Genomic DNA, 20,344 nt, shown 5'->3' with positions numbered 1-20,344 from the left:
TACAGAAAGGGATAAAACTTGGCCTAATTGGGTTAAATGTGTGGAAACTTAGTCCAGTTAATAACTTAGATACACCTCACTCATCTAACAAAGATTTACTATACTTGACTACCATATGCCAAGTGCAGAGCATATAACAATGAATGAGATAGTCTCTGCCCCTGAGCCCTGGGACAGGCTGAGAGCTAACATATACAACTACTGCATGATTAAGTGAAATATCAGGAGTGTGTATATATGAAGTGCTATGAAAGCAGGGGGCTGGAACAATCAACAGACCCTTGGAAACCTAGAGGGAAAAATAATTCATATTATCTTGTGCCTTTGGTCTAATAAGCACGTGACAAGACATCTCAACCATGTAATCACATTTACAGTTCAGCGCTACCTCATGAGGTAAGCATTATTCTCATTTTACAGATGACAGCAAGGCTCAGAGCAGCTAAGGAAGTAGGTTTCAAATCAAGAGCCATTTGACTAACAAAACTAAGCTTCTCCTAGCTTAAGTGTTACAGCTCCCCTTCCCTAAAATTTCCTCATTACAGAATCCTGAAGCTCTTAAGCTTGTACCGGCTCAGGTCTGGTCAACCAAAGTTCAATCCTTATAATTTCCATTGACTGACAGGCATAATGCCTTTACTTCAACCTCAACAAAGATTGATGCCATACGCTCTAAGGCAGAGGTTCTCAACCTGTGGGTCGCGACCCCTTTGGGGGACGAACGACCCTTTCACAGGGGTCGCCTAAGACCATCGGAAAACACATATATAATTACATATTGTTTTTGAGATTAATCACTATGCTTTAATTATGTTCAATTTGTAACAATGAAATTGGGGGTCACCACAACATGAGGAACTGTATTAAAGGGTCGCGGCATTAGGAAGGTTGAGAACCACTGCTCTAAGGGAAGCTCTCTCACTCACCTGGGAAGGATGTTAGGCCCGGGGAATCCTGCATCTTCTTCAAGCTCTCCAACAGTGGATTAGTGCTTGGGGCTGGGAGAGAGGTTGCAGAGGGAGCAGTCCCAGCAGTAGGCAGGGTAAAAGTAAAAGGCTGAGTGGTAGGTGGGATCTCAGTGACTGAGCTCGAGGCAGCATCTAAGGAAGAAAAAGAAGATTCAGTCGTCCTCCCTGGTTTGGGAGTTCTTTCCAGCAGCATCTCGCAGGGCATGGGGACGCTCAGGGTCTCAGAATAACTCATTTAGAAATGCTTCTCCCAACCTCAGTGCTCACTCTCTCCAGGTTTACTGAGCGCCCACATGGATTTCTCAGATGAGAGACCAAAACCCCCAAATCCTCCCTAGCGTGTGAAACATCTTTATTCCTTACCAGTCTTATCTTCCAAGACCTTGTTGAACCACTGTAATGAAGCTTTCTTTTCCAAGTCTAGGTCCTCAGCAGTAACTGAATAACCAAGCTGGGGAGGTGGAGGCTACCCAACAGAAAAAGGAGAAGTCAAGTCAATCATAAGAAACTGGGAGAAACCTGTATTTAGCCTTCCTAAGACTTAGAGGAGCTAAGAAGGTGGGCAGGGGTAAATGGACAAGGCCATACCAAGGTCAGCTGGTCCCCTCGCCTGGAGGGCAGCAGCTGAATCTTCCGTTTACGCTGCCCAGAGCTGCCAGGTGTAGGTGGGGAATTCCTCAAGTTCTGTTTCTTCCATGTGGTTGTATCTACAACTAAAGAAAGAAATATAGTCTTGTTTTCTTCCAGAAATAGATAGGTGTATTTATACCCCCTGATTTGTAACACTAAGTTTTCACTGGGTATCTCTGAAAGATTTCATCTTCCATAGTCTGGGCTCATGGATAGTGTTCACAAGATTATTCCTATTAGTCAAGAGGCTGTACTTACTCCAGATGCATGCATACAACTGCTGGGCAATAATTCTTGGATTGCTCACAGATACCTCAACCTAAGCTTATCCCCATCCCACAGTTACCCTGGGTTATACTGCATTTGCTTATCACCTTCCTTACCAGACTACAAACCTCTGAAGTACAGAACTTCTGTCTATGTATATACCAGGCCCTCTACACAGCAATGCTGAAAGTATGATTTGAATAGGTACTAGTCTATACATTCTCCATAAACACTTCTATCACCAGGAGCCACTCTTGCCTATTTATTAACTTACCCCTTTCTCCCTGGGACTCCTTGTCAGTTACTAATGGAGTTGAAGGACTAGAATGATGGGAAAGTTCCTCTTCTCTGTAGGAGAAAAACACAGAATTAAGTTTAGAAAGACTTCCTGACAATAAATACTAAATAACATATTCTCCCAACTCCCAACTGGCCAAAGTCTAGAACAGCCGTGGGCAAACTACGGCCTGCGGGCCGGATCCGGCCCATTTGAAATGAATAAAACTAAAAAAAAAAAAAAAAGACTGTACCTTTTTAGTAATGATGTTTACTTTGAATTTATATTAGTTCACACAAACACTCCATCCATGCTTTTGTTCCGGCCCTCCGGTCCAGTTTAAGAACCCATTGTGGCCCTCGAGTCAAAAAGTTTGCCCACCCCTGGTCTAGAACAACCATGATTTGAGATCTTAGTATGCCAGGACAAAAAAAAAAGTCAAAGAAAATTCCCACAGAAATGAAGGGAGGTAGTTAATGGAAATCATGGAGAAACCGCTGTCTTAAAACAAGCACAAATCAATTATCTTCAAAACCTTCCTTACAACCTCCCATGTTACTGAGTGTTCTAGGCATAGATATAATCCCTAAGAGAGTGGCATTCTAGTCGACTGTAGGTAGGCCTGGAGGGTCAGCTGCAGTCAAGAACATGAAGATTACTGCCCGCTGACATTCACTCTGCTCACTCTATTCTACTTTTACACCCAGTCACTTGTACAGCAGAAGAGAACCAGATCCCCTACACTCAGTGCATAAAGAACTGTAAAAATAAGAGCAATTCTTCTGGGTACTTCACTATCCTTCTAGATGTTAATTTATTTGATTCTCTAAATCAGAAAGCCTAAGAGCCAAGTAAATATCCCTAATTTCCTGACCAATAATCCACACAGCAAATAAGTGATTACCTTATTTTCTTTGCTGGCCTCTCTGGCGTCTGGGAGCGGGATGAGGCTGGGCTGGAAAAGGGTGATGAACTTGGACCACTTCTCTTCCATAGCTAAAAGTCAAATAAAAGTAACATTACTGACATTAGGTGATACTTCAGCATTCAACCTTTAATATAATTTTGTGGTTCTATTCATACTGCATATAAAGTCCCCTTTGTAAGTGACTAAAAAATATTTCTTGTGAAGAAAGGCTCCTGAAAAGAAAGTCAGTTGCCAATATTAACTATGGGATAAAAAAGTCTGAAAAGTAATGGAATGCTATTAAGTGTAGAAAGAATCAATGTACTTTTTGCATATATTAGAAAGGAACATTACATTCAATAATGACTTAGAGCTATGATGTATAAATTTACTCTATATTGTCTATAGAAATGATCAGAGTAAATTAAACTGTTCTAGTGAAGACAAGTCCATAAACTAACTTAGTTTTCCTTCATTAAATTTTCAGCTTTATCAACTTTTTAAAAATATGCTGTCATGACATTTATGACTTTTACAACATCTATGGTACTTATCATTATATGATAACTATCTATACATCTGTCTCTTCTGCCAGGCAGAGTCCCTTGGCAGCAAAGATAGTCTGTTTTTTTGTGTGTTTTGTTATCTTCACCAGAGGATATTTTTTCATTGATTTTTAGAGAGAGTGGGAGAGAGAGGGAGAGACAGAGGGAAATATTGATGTGCAAGAAAAACATCAATTGGTTGCCTCCTGCATGCGCCCGACCAGGGCCTGGCCCGGGGAGGAACCTGCAACCAAGGTAAGTGCCCTTGACTGGAATTAAACCCAGGACCCTTTGGTCTGCAGGCCAACGCTCTATCCAGTGAGCCAAACAGGCTAGGGCAAAGATGGTCTATTTTCATCTCCACCCCCTTCAAAGGGGGCTAGCAGCAAAGTAACTGATGAAGAGCAAGCACCCTGCAAATAAGTCTTTAGCCTAACACAAAGGTACTAAACTATCACATTTTCCTACTGGAAGCTTCTAGTGATTTCTTACTCTGTAACAGTTACATGATATAAGCACAAAAAGGGAGAAAACAGTGCTTAAAAGTTCAAAAGAAGAAAGGACAGATTTAAAAATCAAAGTCAGGTGATAAAACAGAAGAGTTCCATAGACTAATAATATCAGGAAACCCAAGGCTCAGAATTAGATTGAGAAAAATGCTGAAATAAATAATATTTTTAAAAAATGTTATTCTCAGTTATAGAACAAGAAAGGATGGTCATTTGGGATAAATAAATCAATCTTGGGCCTCACACCTTGCATTTTTAATAAAGTGTCAGGGTAAAAACATATCTCTACTTCATAAACTGTACATACACACAGAATCCTGATGCAATAGCAATTTACATGTAAAAAGTGTATCAAACAAAAGAACTGTAAAAACACTGACAAGTTGTTAAATGACATGGGGTAGAAAACAGACTTTTTATGCCAGAAACAAAAGAAAGAAAATTGACAGAATGTTACATAAAAATTAAGAACCTCTCCACATAAAAATATTGCCATGTGGAAGGAAACTTTACTATATGTATACCTTTTGCACCATTTGTATTTTCAATGACACTAATGTTTCCACAATCTAGAAATAAAATCTATATAGGCAGGAAACAAACAAACGTATAAACAAACTAAAAGGCAAGTATTTTCAATTAAAGTGATTAGTTGATATCCTCAACATGTCAAAATTAATAATTTGCAACTTCATATAAATATAATGAACATATAAAATAGTAAGTGGCCTAAAGATATAACAAAGCAAGTCACAAAAAGAGATAGTCAATCTATGTATAATGGCAGTCAATTTAGTTCTGCTTTACAACTCAATTTTCATTTACCAATTTCCTACTTTTTTAGATTTTACAAATAATGGAAAGATAAGCAAGACCATTTCCATCAAGAAATTTATGATTTGGAAAAGAGTGCATAAAATGACTATAATAGTCTCTAAGAAGGTGACATTTGAGATGGTCTGCAGTTTGATAAAACATACTTATCATTCCAGATGGAGAACAGAACAAGAAAAGGGAAGAAAGCACGAAAATAATAAGTGCTCTTGGAAGATAATGAATGTTCTAGCTTGGCTTAAATATAGGGTATAAATAAAGAAATAATAAAAGACAGTCACAAAAGCAAGCTAGGGATATGAAGTTTTGAATGCCCACTTTGAAAAATTATAAGTCTTGTAAGACACACGAAGTATCAATGCCATGCACAAAGAGGTAGGAGGACAGTTCACTTTCTATAATTGGTACAGCCTAATATTTGTAATAATCTTATAGAATAAAAGGCAGATATGCAAATTGACCAAATGGTGGAACGACCGGTCGCTATGATGTGCATTGACCACCAGGGGGCAGATGCTCAATGCAGGAGCTGCCCCCTGGTGATCAGTGTGCTTCCACAGGGGGAGCGCAGCTCAGCCAGAAGCCGGGCTCATGGCTAGCGAGGGCAGCACCGATGGCGGGCGCCTCTTCTGCCTCCGCAGCAGTGCTAAGGACCCCTCGGGTGATGTCTGACTGCCAGCTTAGACAGACTGTGAGAGGGCGCAGGCCAGGATGAGGGACCCGCCCTCCAGTGCACTAATGTCGTGCACCGGGCCTCTAGTTTTATAATACAAAGCTACAACTTCTAGTTTGGGAAGCTGTAGATTTAGGTATTTACTAGTGCTCCTCTGGAAAAATACATTAAGTCAAATGTCTATACTATCACTTACACCAAATCTATATTGATTACTGGGGATATTTACTATTTCATATTTTTATTGATTTCAGAGAGGGAGAGAAAAACATTGGTAATGAGAGAGATTCATTGATTGGCTGCCTTCTACATGCCCCACACTGGGGATTGAACGCACAACCTGGGCATGTGCCCTGACCTGGAATTGAACTGTGACCTTCCTGGTCATTGAGCCACACCAGCCAGGCCACATTCCTTTCAAAGAGAAGCTTCAACATAAAGAACTTTCATATTACTTTATCCCCTTCCTAAGATCTACTTCTGAGAGCTTACCATATATTCCAATATCACAAAAATAACAGGTAACTACTTACAACAGAACACCTACTAAGAGCTATTAGTGTCAGTGAGTGTGGACTCACCAGGAGTAAGGGTGCTTTAAAACACAATCTGACCATGTTTTAAGCAATGGCTATGTTGTTTTAGACCAACAGCTCTCAACCTGTGGGTCGTGACCCCTTTGGCAGTCGAACGACCCTTTCACAGGTCGCCTAAGACCATCCTGCATATCAGATATTTACATTACGATTCATAACAGTAGTAACATTACAGTTATGAAGTAGCAACGAAAATAATTTTATGGTTAGGTCACAACACGAGGAGCTGTTTTTAAAGGGCCAGGAGGTTGAGAACCACTGTTTTAGACCAAATCGCTTATTGAGGACAAGCAGAAAATGCTGAAGAAAATGTGAAATACATCTGTATGAAGAAGGTACGGTAGTATGAAGAGCTCCCAAGGCGGTGAGACATTGTAGGGACAAGACAGAGGAGCCAAGAGGTGAGACCCACACTTAGGCCTACATTTTCCCTCCTGGTGACTGCCAATTTCAAAAGTAAAAGCTGCCGCTGAGAGGCTGAGAAAAGCTTCTGGCAGCCCCTCAGGCCTGGAAAGAGAAAAACTGGAATTCAGAGCTTTCCAACATAGAGGGGCCCTAAACACCTCAGGCTTTGGTTGGTATCCAAAAGTCTACATACTTGGATATAGGGCAAGTAGGAAAAACCAAGCCCTCATAAGAACTAAAAACCAATTCAGAATCATGTTAATTCCAACTGGAGAGAGGTAATTGGCCTCTATTCTAGCGCTTGCTAGAGGCAAAAATAAAACCTCTCTGGAGGAAGAGACCATCATTCAGAGCTTCAAGTCACCGTTACCTCCCAGGAGTGGCAAGTGGAATGGGGGGAGGGGAGTACTAATGTAAGGTGACAGGAGAAGATTTGACTTTGGGTGGTAGGCACACAGTACACTATACAGATCTTGTAACATAGAAACCCACACATGAAGCTTATATGTTCATGTTGACCAATGTCACCACAATCAACTTAAAAAACAAACAAAACAAAAACATATAAAAGCATATTAGAAAAGAGAAAAGGCTGAAAAACAACAACAACCCAGTGATCTAAGAATCTATATTCAAAATTCAGAAAGAAACCCTAGCAGATCAAACACAAAGGAGGAAATAATACCTATAAGAGCATAAGTTAATGAAACAGAAAAACAGGTAATAGAATGGTTCCTAAAGTTGGTTCTTTGTCTATATAACCTTGGAGAAGAAATTTCCTTAATCCAATAAAGAATATCTATAGAAAATCTGTATCAAACGTCATACATAACATGAAACATGGAAAGTGCATACTCTGAAATCAGGAAAAACAAGAACAGGATGTTTGCTCTCACTTCTGTTCAATATTATACTAGAGGTATTAACCAAGTGCAGTAAGGCATAAACAAACAATGTAAGGCTTGGGGTTAAAAAAAAAAGGGGGGGGGGACTGTCATCATGTCATCATTATAGAGAACATGATTTACATACAAAATCCTGAAGACTATATAAATAAATATTCAGAATTAAGCAAATTTTCTAAATTAAAAACAAGTTCTGTTCTGACCGGTTGCCTCAGTTGGTTGGAGCATTGTCCCATACTCCAAAAGTAGGTTCAATTCCCAGTCAGAGTACATACCTGGATTGTGGGTTCGAACCCCAGTAGGGGCACATACGGGAGGCAGCCAATTAATGTTTCTCTCTCTCTCTAAAAACATTAATAAAACATATCCTTGGATGAGGATTAAAAAAACAAAAAAACCCAGCTGTTTTCTATACTAGTACATCAGCAACAATTTAAATTTTTAACATACTCTTTATAATAGCATCAAAAACAGATACCTAGAAATAAATTTAATAAAGATGTATAAAACCACTACACTGAGAAGTTAAAGATGATGTAAATAAATGAAGGATATACCAAGTTCATGGATTAAAAGATTCAATAATGTAAAAATGTCAATTCCCTCCAAAATAACTCGTAGATTTAAGGCAATGCCATGCCAATCAATATCTCAGCAAGTATTTTATTTTTTGGTGGAAACTGACAAGTTGATTTTAAAATTATACAGAAATGCAAAAGGCCAAGATCTAAAATAATTCTGATGAGGCATAAGAGATATGAGAAAGTTGGATGACTTATTCTACTAGGTATCAAAACTTAGAGAGACTGAGTAGTACAGACTGGGAAAAATACAGGCACAGACTAGAAAAACAGACCAATGGAACAAAACAGAATCTAGAAATGGATCCACATATATATGGACACAAATTATGACAAAGGTGATATTGCAGAGTAAATGGACACAAATTATGACAAAGGTGATATTGCAGAATAAATGGACACAAATTACGACAAAGGTGATATTGCAGAGTAATAGGGAAAGGATGGTTCTTCCAATAAATTTTGCAAGTCAAATGGATATTTATATGGAAAAACACTACTTTGATGCCTAGCTCACACTATACACAAAAATCAATTTCAGATGGATCATAGATAAAAATTTGAAATGAAAAACAATAAAGCTCCCAGAAGGTAGCATAAGAGAATATTATCACGACTTTAGGTAGGCAAAAATACCTAAACAGTACATAAAATAAATACACAAACCATAAGTGAGAAGACTATAAGAAAGTGAATGAGTCAGAATAGGACACTCATTTGTTGAAACACATATAATTCACAGAGAGTTTGTATCTAGAATATATAAAGAACCTGTTATATAAATAAGAAAAACAACCTAATGGAAAAGAGCCAAGAAACTAGAATAGGCACTTCATATAAAAGGATATACAAATGGCCAATGAACAGTTCATACATTTATCTCATTAGTAACCAGGGAAACAAAATTACCACAATGAAAAACGACTTCACACCTACCAGAATGAGTAACTAAAGAGCAACACCAAATGGTAGTGAGGATGCGTAACTATAGGAACAAAATCCCATACTGCACTGGTAGAAGTATCAACTGGGCCCTAGCCGGTTTGGCTCAGTGGATAGAGTGTCGGCCTGCAGACTGAAGGGTCCCGAGATCGATTCTGGTCAAGGGCACATCTCCGGGTTGCAGGTTCAAACCCCAGTAGGGACCGTGCAAGAGGCAGCCAATCAATGATTCTCTCTCATCACTGATGTTTCCATTTCTCTCCCTCTCCCTTCCTCTCTTAAATCAATAAAAATATACATATATAAAAAAAGAAGTATCAACTGAAATATCACTTTAAAAAAACTGTTCAACATCTATTAAAACTGAACATACACATACTTTATATGTGTGTACCAAAAGACTTAACACAATGTCCACAGCAGCATTATTATAGCTCCAAACTGAAAACCCAAATGTCCAATGGAATGACTAAATTAATTGTGGTATCTTCTTATAATGGAACCGTACACAGCAATGAAAACCAAAGACCTACTGCTACATGTAACAGAGATGAATCTCACAAGTAAAATATAAACACACAAAAAGCATATTCTCTGTCTCCTTTATATAAAGTTCAAAAACAGAAAAAAAAAATAGTTCTAATATTCAGGAAGAAAGGAGGGAAGGAGAAGTGATTGGGAGTAGGTATGAGAGGGGCTTCCGGGTATAGAAAATGATTACTTGACATGGATGGTGGCTACATAGACCTGTACATATTTCTTTTTCTGCACGTTATCTATAATAATAAAAGCATAACATGCTAATTAGACCGGCCATCCTTCCGGATGAAGCCAGAGCTACGAGGGAAGCCCAGGTCCCGGGTGCCAGAGGGAAGCAGGTGCCAGCAGCAGAGGGAAGGTAAGTAAATCCCAGAATAAAAATAAAAGAAAAAGAGAGGCTGGGAGCTTCAGTTGTCCGCAAGCGTGAAAATGGCCCTCAGCCCCTCACCCAGACTGTCCAGGCACCCCAGTGGGGACCCCCACCCTAAAGGGGGTGTGGCCAGCCTGAAAACAGCCATAAGCCCCTCATCCAGGTTGGCCAGGCACCCCAGTGGGGTCCCCCACCCTGAAGGGGGTGTGACCAGCCTGAAAACAAGCCATCAGCCCCTCACCCAGGCTGGCCAGGCACCCAAGCGGGACCCCCACCCCAATCCGGGACACCCTTCAGAGCAAACCAGCCAGCCCCCACCCGTGCACCAGGCCTCTATCCTATATAGTAAAAGGGTAATATGCAAACTGACCCTAACAGCAGAATGACTGGGAATGACAGATCACTATGACACACACTGACCACCAGGGGGCAGATGCTCAATGCAGGAGCTGCCCTCTGGTGGTCAGTGCGCTCTCACATGGGGGAGCTCTGCTCAGCCACAAACCAGGTTGATGGCTGCCAGTACAGCAGTGGTGGTGGGAGCCTCTCCTGCCTCCTCAGCAGCGCTAAGGATGTCTGACTGCAGCTTAGGTCTGCTCCCCGCTGGCAAGTGGACATCCCCCGAGGGCTGCCGGGCTGCCAGAGGGATGTCTGATTGCCATCTTAGGCCCAATCCCCTGGGGAGCAGGCCTAAGCCAGCAAGTGGTCATCCCCCAAGGGGTCCCAGACTGCGAGAGGGCACACAGACCAGGCTGAGGGACACCCCCCACCCACTGCACAAATTTTTGTGCACCAGGCCTCTAGTCCTATCTAATAATAGACAAACATGGTAATTAACCGTACCTCCAGGGGCTGCAACCTAGGGATTGGGCCTGCCCTCTGCCACCCAGGAGCTGGCCTAAGCCAGCAGGTTGTTAACTCCCGAGGGGTCCCAGACTGTGAGAGGGCACAAGTGGGGCTGAGGGACACCCCCACACACACACCAGTGCACAAATTTTTGTGCACCAGGCCTCTAGTATATATATAAAAAGCCTAAGTGACTGTCTGACCAGTAGCTATGACGCACAATGACCACCAGGAGGCAGATGCTTCGGTCAGTAGCTATGATGCACACTGACCACCAGGGGGCAGATGCTCAACACAGGAGCTGCTGAACTGCAGTGACTTGGCAGCTACGGTTCTCGGGTGACACACTGGAATCAGAGAGGAGGGAGCCTGATTCTTGGGTGTATCACCTGAGAACCGCCCTTTTGCAATCCAGGACCCTTCTGGGGATGTTGGAGAGCTGGTTTTGACCCAATCCCTGCAGGCCAGGCCGAGGGACCCCACCAGTGCACAAATCCATGCACTGGGCCTCTAGTCCTAGCTAATAAAGATGGAATATGCAAATTGACCATCACTTCACAACAAAGATGGCGGTGCCCACAGCCAATAAGGAGGAAATATGCAAACTGACGTGACAAAGATAGTGGCGGCCGGGCCTCTGGGCAGCACCCGAAGGCAGAAGGTGGCTCCGGGCTGGAGCAAAGGAGGAAAGGCGGCTCTAGGCTGGAGCAAAGGCGGTGCCAGCAGCCAAGGGAAGGAAGGCCTATTCTTGCATGAATTTTCATACATCGGGCCTCTAGTATTAAATAATTATTATTGTTTGAGTGGAATAATGGTATAGTGACCATTAATGTTAAGAAAGTTTAAAAACACACTGAAGTACTTCTACAGGTGAAATGACATGTTTACAATTTACTTTAAAACGTAAGAGCAAAGCCAAAAGGTGGTGTGGTGGTGGGGGATGGTATTGATGGAACAGGACTGACAAAATGCTAACTACTGAAGCTACATGGAGGTTCATTAGTTTCTTTCCTTCTATGTACATTTGAAATTTAATGTAAAAAACATTTTAAACATAGGGATGATGGCTATGTACTTAATAGGCCTATTGTGACGATTAAATGAGGAAACAGACATAAAGTGCTTAAGGTAGGTTCTAGCCGAGAATAAGTGCTCAAGGTAAAGGTTATTATAATGATTATCTTCTTCTTTGCATTCCCACAACTGCTCTGTCTTAGGCCTTCATCTTGAATTTATGTTACTATAGGAGCTTTCTGGATAAATTTATCTCAAAATTTTTCTCCCCTCAAAAATCTTCCTTCACACATGCTTTATTTTTTTTCTGGTACTATGTAATTGGGTAGCCACTTATTGACAGGCACTGTAATGGGTACATTTCAAACATTACCTTCAATCTTTCCAATAATCCTTCAGAGATGAGAAAAGGAATTTATGGGATTTACCTGTCCAAGGCCCTATAGCGACTAAATGTTAGAGCCAAAATTGAACCCAAATCTGTCTGGTAAACAAAGCCTGATCTGTTCATTAGGCTATACAACATCCTCTTTCTAAAAAACTAAAAAACAAAAACACAACCACTTCTTATTTTTAAAACTTTCACTAAATTTGCAACGTAAGATAAATTTCTTTTATGGCCCAGTGCAATTTGAACTCAGTCTACCTCCTCAATCCAATTAACACCATTTACTGAATCATTCATCCTTGGTCTATTTATGTGCAATGGCTCTGTCTTGTATCAGGCTCCCACATATACACTTATTTACTTTCTCAGCTTTCTTTTCTGTTCCATTGACCTATAGTTATTATTCAAGGATTTGTATCTTCTGTTAATTTAGAGGTAATCCCAATATCTGACAGAGAGAAGGTAGTTAATAAACACTGACTAGTCAATGAATTAATGCTAGGAATCCATTTTGCCCATGCCACCCACAGAATAATGTACCTGAGAGAAGCCTCGAGTAGAACTGTAAGAACTGGTAATGGCATTGCGGCTGGAGCTGAGAATGCCTCCTGTGTATGTGCTCGTCATGGAGCTCACAGAGGAGGTACGGGATCTCTTATTCAAGTGGTCATCTGAGCTCTGGGAATTGAGACCTCTTTTCAGAGAACCAGGCCTAATAAAAGGGAAAAAGATAGTTAGATGTGCTATTGAAGGCAACATTCTTTTAAGGTTTCATCCATGGTCACAAAATCTTTCTTAAATATATCTGACAAAGTCAAGAAGGAAAAGCCAAATATTTTGAAAATTAAATGTATGATTCCACTTAAATAATATTCTAGAAAATATACACTTATCTCCAGTGATAGAAAACATTATTACTGAATGCCTGGGGATGGGGGCAAGATTGGAGGGAGATACTACTAAGGGACACTAGGAAACTTTTGGAAGTGATGGTTATGTTCATTATCTTGACTGTGGTGATGGTTTCATAGGTGTATACATGTCAAAACATAAACTGTACACTTTAAACAGACACAATTTGCCGAAACCGGTTTGGCTCAGTGGATAGAGCGTCGGCCTGCGGACTGAGGGGTCCCAGGTTCGATTCCGGTCAGGGGCATGTACCTGGGTTGCGGGCATATCCCCAGTAGGAGATGTGCAGGAGGCAGCTGATCGATGTTTCTCTCTCATCGATGTTTCTAACTCTCTATCTCTCTCCCTTCCTCTCTGTAAAAAATCAATAAAATATATAAAAAAAAAAAAAAAAGAAAAGAAAAATCAATAAAATATATTAAAAAAATAAATAAACAGACACAATTTAGTACATATCAATTATGCCTTAATAAAGCTGTTAAAAAAATCAGTTAAGAGGAACCAACCATTTTTTCTAAGTTTCCAACTGAAATAGAAATTCCTGTACATCCTTCCTATAGAATAGTCATCCAACCTCTATTAAAATATAATAATTCACTATCTCTTACAGCAGAGGTAGGGAACATCCAGCCCGCAAGGCCATATAAGGCCCATGGATTCGCTTGGTCTGACCCTGCCAAGGCATTAGGGGTGAGTTAATTAAATGTTTGACCAAATACTTTTTAAGTGGGCCCACAAATGATGTTATAACTATCCAAATGGCCTTTGGCAGAAAAAAGGTTTGCCACCCCTGTCCTAGAGTGATGAATGTCAAACATGGACCAGTTTACTCTTATATTGGATGAAAAAACATTTCCTCTAACTTTCACCCATGGATCCTATTTGGTGCCATAGCGAGCAAGATGTTTTCGTTCTTTCATCTGTTAGTCCTCCAGTGTTTTGGAGGCCATTATCTTTCCCTTCCTCATTTCCTTACTCCTGTTGAGATTTTTCTCCTCTGGGCTAGTACTTATGTACCTTCGAACCCTCCTCACCCACCACCACCACCCTTTAACATATTAGTTGCTTCACTCAAAATGAATTTCAGTTTGTGTATATCCTCTTTTATAGTGTAGTACACCAAACCAAACACAATATTCCATGGACAATCTGAGTAGAACTAAGGAAAGCAGCACTACCACTTACCTGCCTGTTCTAGTTTTTGTTCTATCAACACAGAATAGGAGCATGTTAGCTTTTTTGGCAGCCATATTATACTGCTGGCTCAAATTAAGCATATAAGTTACCTCAAGTCTTTTCACACATATTTTTGAGCCACTTTCCCTCCAATCCATTTCTTCCTCAAATGTACTTAAACTCAAATGTAGAAACTTATCACTTATCTTAAATTTCAGTTTTGCATTTTATCCATGATGCAAACCTTGTGATCTTTCTATTTACATACTTGGTTATTAAAAAATATTAAAAGGAATTATAAGAGCGTTATTGTGGCAAGTTACTCAAATGTTCCTCTCTGACTTCAAAGACTTGAACTTGAACAAATAAAGCAATGCAAAAAGCAAAGAGGAACATCTATAGGACAATAACTTTGGCAATGCCCTTTTTCTAAATAGTGTGTAACTCAACCAGATGGATTTTCACTTACTTAGGCACAAAAGAAGCAGGGACTCCATTGGCCACCAGGGGCTCAAATGCTGAATGTCCACTCCCACTGCTATCGTGGCGCCTGTGATAAATCAAAAAACTCTCAATTAAATGAAATGACTTTTTTTTCCCCTTAAAGCATATTCCTGGGACCATGTACTATTTCTATGGAGCACAGGTCCCTTGCTAGACAAGAAAAAGGTTGCTTCAAATCCCAAAGATTCCAAAAGGTAAATTTATTCTAAGACTGTCTGGCAATAAGGAAAGTATAAAAATATAACAGATGCCAAAACCGGTTTGGCTCAGTGGATGGAGCGTCAGCCTGCGGACTGAAGGGTCCCGGGTTCGATTCCGGTCAAGGGCATATACCTGGGTTGCGGGCACATCCCCAGTGGGGGATGTGCCGGAGGCAGCTGATCGATGTTTCTCTCTCATCGATGTTTCTATCTCTCTCCCTTCCTCTCTGTAAAAAATCAATAAAATATATTTTAAAAAATAAATAAAAATACAACAGATCCTTGAATAACATGATATCATTCAATGTCATTTTATTATAATGTTGATGAGATGCCATAGGAATTTAACTATTGTTTATATCAATTAGCCTAGGGGAAAACTGATTTTGTTATATATTGTCACAGTTTCCAAGAACCTATCAACAATGTTAAGTGAAGACTTACTCTACATCAAGACCTTTAGAACTATTCAGTGTATTATTATAATCACAAATTTAACACCCTACCATCCACAAATTAAAAACAAAAGAAAAAACACTTTAGGAACCAATCCACACATCCCATTGTGATCTAGAGGTTAATATGGCAAGTCTGTTAGGGAAAACTTCACATCTCACATTTAAGAAGGGCCTATGCATGATGCACATAATCACCGATTATTCCAATTATGGGAAGGATAACTATAGAATCTTCAGTTATAGACTCACTAGCTAGGTCAAGTAAAACTACCCATCCCTAAGAACATGAAAAACCTACTGGGACCATAAGAATAGTTATTTCCTCTCCCACCTCCACACCCCCTGCCTCCTGCCACTCCTGCTTAGCTAGCTGACATTAGCTCAAATTGCTCACTTATAAATCACATCTCTATTCATCAAACTTGATCTTCCTATGTTACATAAATACACTTGCATTGATTAATATTCTCTACTTAATTTTGTTATCTAAAGTAGCAAAGATAGCCAACCCTGAACCTGCAGGATATAAATAATTTGGTTTAGGTAATAGGGACAATGATGATATTTTTCAAGGGTTCACTCATGTAAAGACGAGCAATTCCTTGACCACCTCATATAAAGAAGCCGCCTTCTCATTACCGTTACATTTATCACCCCCCCCTTTTAATTTCTATCACCCTATTTTTTAATATTTCTATATACTTACAATCTAAATCTTGTTTTAATATCCTCCCCCTTTTCGTTTCTCTCCCTCCAACAGGTTCCAAGAGGACTTTGTTTTGTTCTCTGCTCTATCCACAGTACCTGGAATAGGCTCTGGCACATTGTGGTTGCTCAATTTATTATATTAAAAAAATGAGTGGAATCCTTAACTATTTAGAAAGCCACAAGCAATTCTGCATTCTTATTAGTGACTTCAAACTCCTTTCTTACCATACTCAGGAAATAGACTCCTTATTTCATTTTCCTTAAGTTATTGAAAACCAAAGAATGAAGTCAGTTTTACTCTCTTTACTGATAAATCTAGTTACTCTGGTTACACTTTTCTTTGTCAAGCATTCCCTTCAGCGCAATTACACACTTAAACTGGTGGTTACCCAGATAACTAAACAACACAAGATTAGGGGGGCAAGCCTTTGAACGTTTTTTCTCAAAAACAGAATTTAACACATCTGTATCAAAAGTATGAGGCTAACATGACTAATAGTTGTTGGCTTATCCCAATACTTAGGGAAAAGGTAAACTTTAACATTTATCTAACCCAGCCGTGGGCAAACTACGGCCCGCGGGCCGGATCAATAAAACTAAAAAAAAAAAAAAGACCGTACCCTTTTATGTAATGACGTTACTTTGAATTTATATTAGTTCACACAAACACTCCATCCGTGCTTTTGTTCCAGCCCTCCGGTCCAGTTTAAGAACCCATTGTGGCCCTCGAGTCAAAAAGTTTGCCCACCCCTGATCTAACCTGTGCCTAAACCTGAAATGAACAGCATGAAAGCCTTACTGTCAGCATCATTAAGTTCTTCCATGAAAGCCAAAGAAGGGGACCTACTAAGGCTCACAAACTGGAGCAGGCCTCTGTATCTTTTTGGGGAGTAATCTGCATTTCAACAAATCACAGGAATCTATGTGGGAGGCCTGTTTAGTACTCGGCTGAGCCTGTTACCTTCTTTTATTTTCCTGGCCATCAGCGAATATTTGTTCTTCTTCCTCTACTGTTCTTTTCTTCCTCTCTTTTAGGGCACTCAGTACAGTCTCCTTTGCACATGGGTCCGGAGCATTACTTGATGGTGAGGACAGTGTTGAGCTGAGTAACTGCTCTGTTCTGCAATGAAAGACAAGATTCTAGCCTTAAGATATTTTAATTGCCACGTCATATAGCACAGTCTTCACTGAAAATCAGAAGCTAGCCAACAAGCAACAGTGTAATTTATACATTCACAGAAAATGCCCTTAGCAATTAAAGCTACAAATGTAAGGCAAAAAAACAAGAAAATAAGAGACAGTTCAACGACTCAAATTTGAGATTTCTCATTTAAACAGACAGGTACTTTTTTTTGCTTTATAGTTGTCTTGTCAGAGAAACAACCATGGAAGAATAACGTGGACACAAAAAGGAGTCTATTTTTCCAACAATAATACTTACATTGGAGAACGAGTCAATTTGCTATCAGGAGGAGCAATCCTCACTGTCACTGGACTGCACACCATCTTGGAATTATGAGGAGATAGCACAGTCTTCTTGTGATAACCATTCCAGGACACTGTGGGAAGTACCCCCAGAAAGGAATATTGGGCCTGTTGAATTGGATATTGTCTTCGAGGTGTTATTAAAAACCGATTTGATAAAGTTCCACAATCCCTGTGGAGAACAGGAGACATATTATGGAACCAAAATGCTTAAAAGAATGTCAGAAAATTAACTGACTAAAGAACTATGTGGTTCAGATATTTTCCAGAAAGCTTAAACCTCTAAGCAACACAGAACACAGAATTTTTACGGTAACTTCCCACATCATTCCATCTAGAGGCAGGAAGTGGCAGCTGCTTAAAAGCAATCCCTACTATGGACTTCAACAATTTGAGAGAGAAATTGAAAACCTTGCCCACACAAGCAAAACTACAATGGAAGTGTATATTAGGACACACAGGGAGAAACTTTTCAAAAATCCTTCAATCTTTTCAGTAAGTCATCAGTAATGTACCCAGAGTCAAATATTTTTCAAGACCTAAATGTTCATCTTCTCAACTCAATTTACTTATAACAAGAACCTTATGTCTGGCTGGTATGACTCAATGGTTGAGAGTCAACCCAGGAACCAAGAGGTCACCAGTTTGATTCCTGGTCAGGGCACATGACCAGGTTGCAGGCTCCTTCCCTGGTGGGGGGGCATGCAGGAGGCAGCCCATTGATCACCGATATTTTTATTTCTCTACTAGAGGCCCAGTGCATGAAATTTGTGCATGGGTAGGGTCCCTAGGCCTGGCTGGTGATCAGGGCCGATCGGGGCCTTCCGGCTGCCGGTCGGGGCCTTCCTTCGTTCCACGCTGCCCCCCTGATGGTCAGCGCATGTCATAGCCAGCCGAACTCCTGGTCTCCTGGTCCAACTCCCGAGGGGTCACTTTGCATATTAGCCTTTTATATATATAGAAGATATATCCCTCTCCCTTTCTCTCTCTAAAAAAATCAAAAACATTTTTTAAAAAAGAACCTTATATTTTCATCAAATATTTTGTATTCTCCGCTACTGAGATTAAATGAAAGTGTCATTAATTTGATCATCTTTATCAAATTTTATCAATGGAAGAAGTGTTTCCTGGGAATACCTCTTTGAGCGGAGCTAAACTTATAAAATTTTTCTATGGGTCCAAAATATATATACTACATTTATAACACATATACATATATGTAATACATATAACATATATAATATATAGCCCTGGCCAGTTTGGCTCAGTGGATAGAGCATCGGCCTGCAGACTGGGGGGTCCCACGGTCGATTCCGGTCAAGGGCGCATGCCTGGGTTGCGCGCTGGATTCCTAGTGGGGGGTGTGCAAGAGACAGCCGTTCAATGATTCTCTCTCATCACTGATGTTTCTCTCTCTCTCCCCGTCTCCCTTTCTATCTGAAATCAATAAAAATATTTTTTTTAAAAAATACACACACACACACACACACACACACACACATATTACTATATGACTACACTCGAAAGATAAAGGTATTTTCCCCCAAAGTAGGGATATTTTAATGTTAATAAGCATTCTGCTAAATCTATACTGTACTAAAATTCAGACAGTCTTAGGAATTGGAAGGAAGGGATCAGCTGTGGCATCACATATCATTCCACAGGATAAACGGGGGCGGGAAAGAGGGGGTGATGGGGGACAGGGGACGGCTGACATGCACCAAGATGTTGCAAAGAGGTCAAACGACACAGAATCTACCTTGGACTTGAAAGAAAACCGGATCGAAAATCAAGTCCTCAATGCAAAGCCAGGGAAAGATGCGCGTGTCTTACCTGTGGGAAGGCCGCCTGGAGGGTCCGAAAAGAGGAGCGGGGTGGGAGGGGTGAATGTGATGCCCGCGCTGAGCCGCGGGACCCGGCGGCGAGGTGCGGGTGGGAGGGCGACGGACCTGCCGCTCCCGCGGGTTCCTGGCCTCGGGGACCGGGGCAGGCTGCGGGGGGCCGGGCTTGCCCTGGTAACTGCCCATCAGGAGCAGTTCGGCGGGGTCGGGTCCTTCGAGCAGGGTCCGCGGCTCTAGGAGGTTTCCGTTGGCTGCCGACTTGGCCGGGGGCGCGGTGAACAGGATTCGCTGGCGCCGCGCGTTCCGAACGAGCGAGGAGAAGGCGCGCGGACCGCGGGGCTCGCGGCTCAGTCCCCACCAGGCCGCGGTCGCCCCCACGGCCAGCCAGGCCAGCGCGGCCGCCGCCGGCACCAGGTACAGGACGAGGCCGAGCAGCGACAGGCCGAGGAGCGCCGCGCCACCGCCCCCCCAGCCCCGGGCCCGACAGTCCCTGACACTCGCGATGGGCCGCCGCCGCTCGCCTCCTCCAGGCGCCGCAGCCGCCGGAGACATCGCGGCTCCGCGCCGCGGAGAAGACTTAAATATCCCAGCGTGCACCGCGCCGCGCGTACGTCACTGGGGGCGCCGGGTGCGTCACTGGACGCGACGTGGACGCGAGACCGGGACGGGAGACGCTACTGCCGGGCCGCGCGGTAGACCCGACCCCAGTGGGAAAATGCGGCTTCCCGGGAAACTGGGTTCTGATCCTCCAGGCCTCCTGGCAAGTCCACCTGCACGGCGCCCATCCAGAGGGAGCCTGTGAAGAGTCGGTTAAGCATAAACGCCCCGGACCGCGACTGTGCACGCGATGCTTCCTCCGCGGT

At 41.7% G+C, this 20,344-nt stretch overlaps 1 protein-coding gene across 2 annotated transcripts in view; it reads right to left on the bottom strand.

Moving 5' to 3' along the window:
* POM121C (POM121 transmembrane nucleoporin C) overlaps positions 1-20,344 on the bottom strand; it is a 26,495-nt gene extending 6,151 nt beyond the window's left edge. The window contains exons 1-10 of one of the 2 annotated variants that reach the window (XM_036308113.1): positions 19,474-20,344; positions 17,597-17,812; positions 17,117-17,275; positions 14,755-14,835; positions 12,738-12,909; positions 3,047-3,138; positions 2,140-2,213; positions 1,557-1,681; positions 1,332-1,434; positions 927-1,100 (exon numbers count right to left, since the gene is read on the bottom strand). In XM_036308113.1, coding sequence (XP_036164006.1) covers positions 927-1,100; positions 1,332-1,434; positions 1,557-1,681; positions 2,140-2,213; positions 3,047-3,138; positions 12,738-12,909; positions 14,755-14,835; positions 17,117-17,275; positions 17,597-17,812; positions 19,474-20,033 — 1,756 coding nt within the window. In that variant the 5' untranslated portion in view covers positions 20,034-20,344. The remainder of the gene's footprint in view (positions 1-926; positions 1,101-1,331; positions 1,435-1,556; positions 1,682-2,139; positions 2,214-3,046; positions 3,139-12,737; positions 12,910-14,754; positions 14,836-17,116; positions 17,276-17,596; positions 17,813-19,473) is intronic. The other variant, XM_036308112.1, reaches the window with a different exon arrangement.

Source organism: Myotis myotis, unplaced genomic scaffold (genome assembly GCF_014108235.1).
Source record: "Myotis myotis isolate mMyoMyo1 unplaced genomic scaffold, mMyoMyo1.p scaffold_m19_p_5, whole genome shotgun sequence".
NCBI lineage: Eukaryota > Metazoa > Chordata > Mammalia > Chiroptera > Vespertilionidae > Myotis > Myotis myotis.
This window is presented reverse-complemented; position numbering and strand designations above follow the sequence as displayed.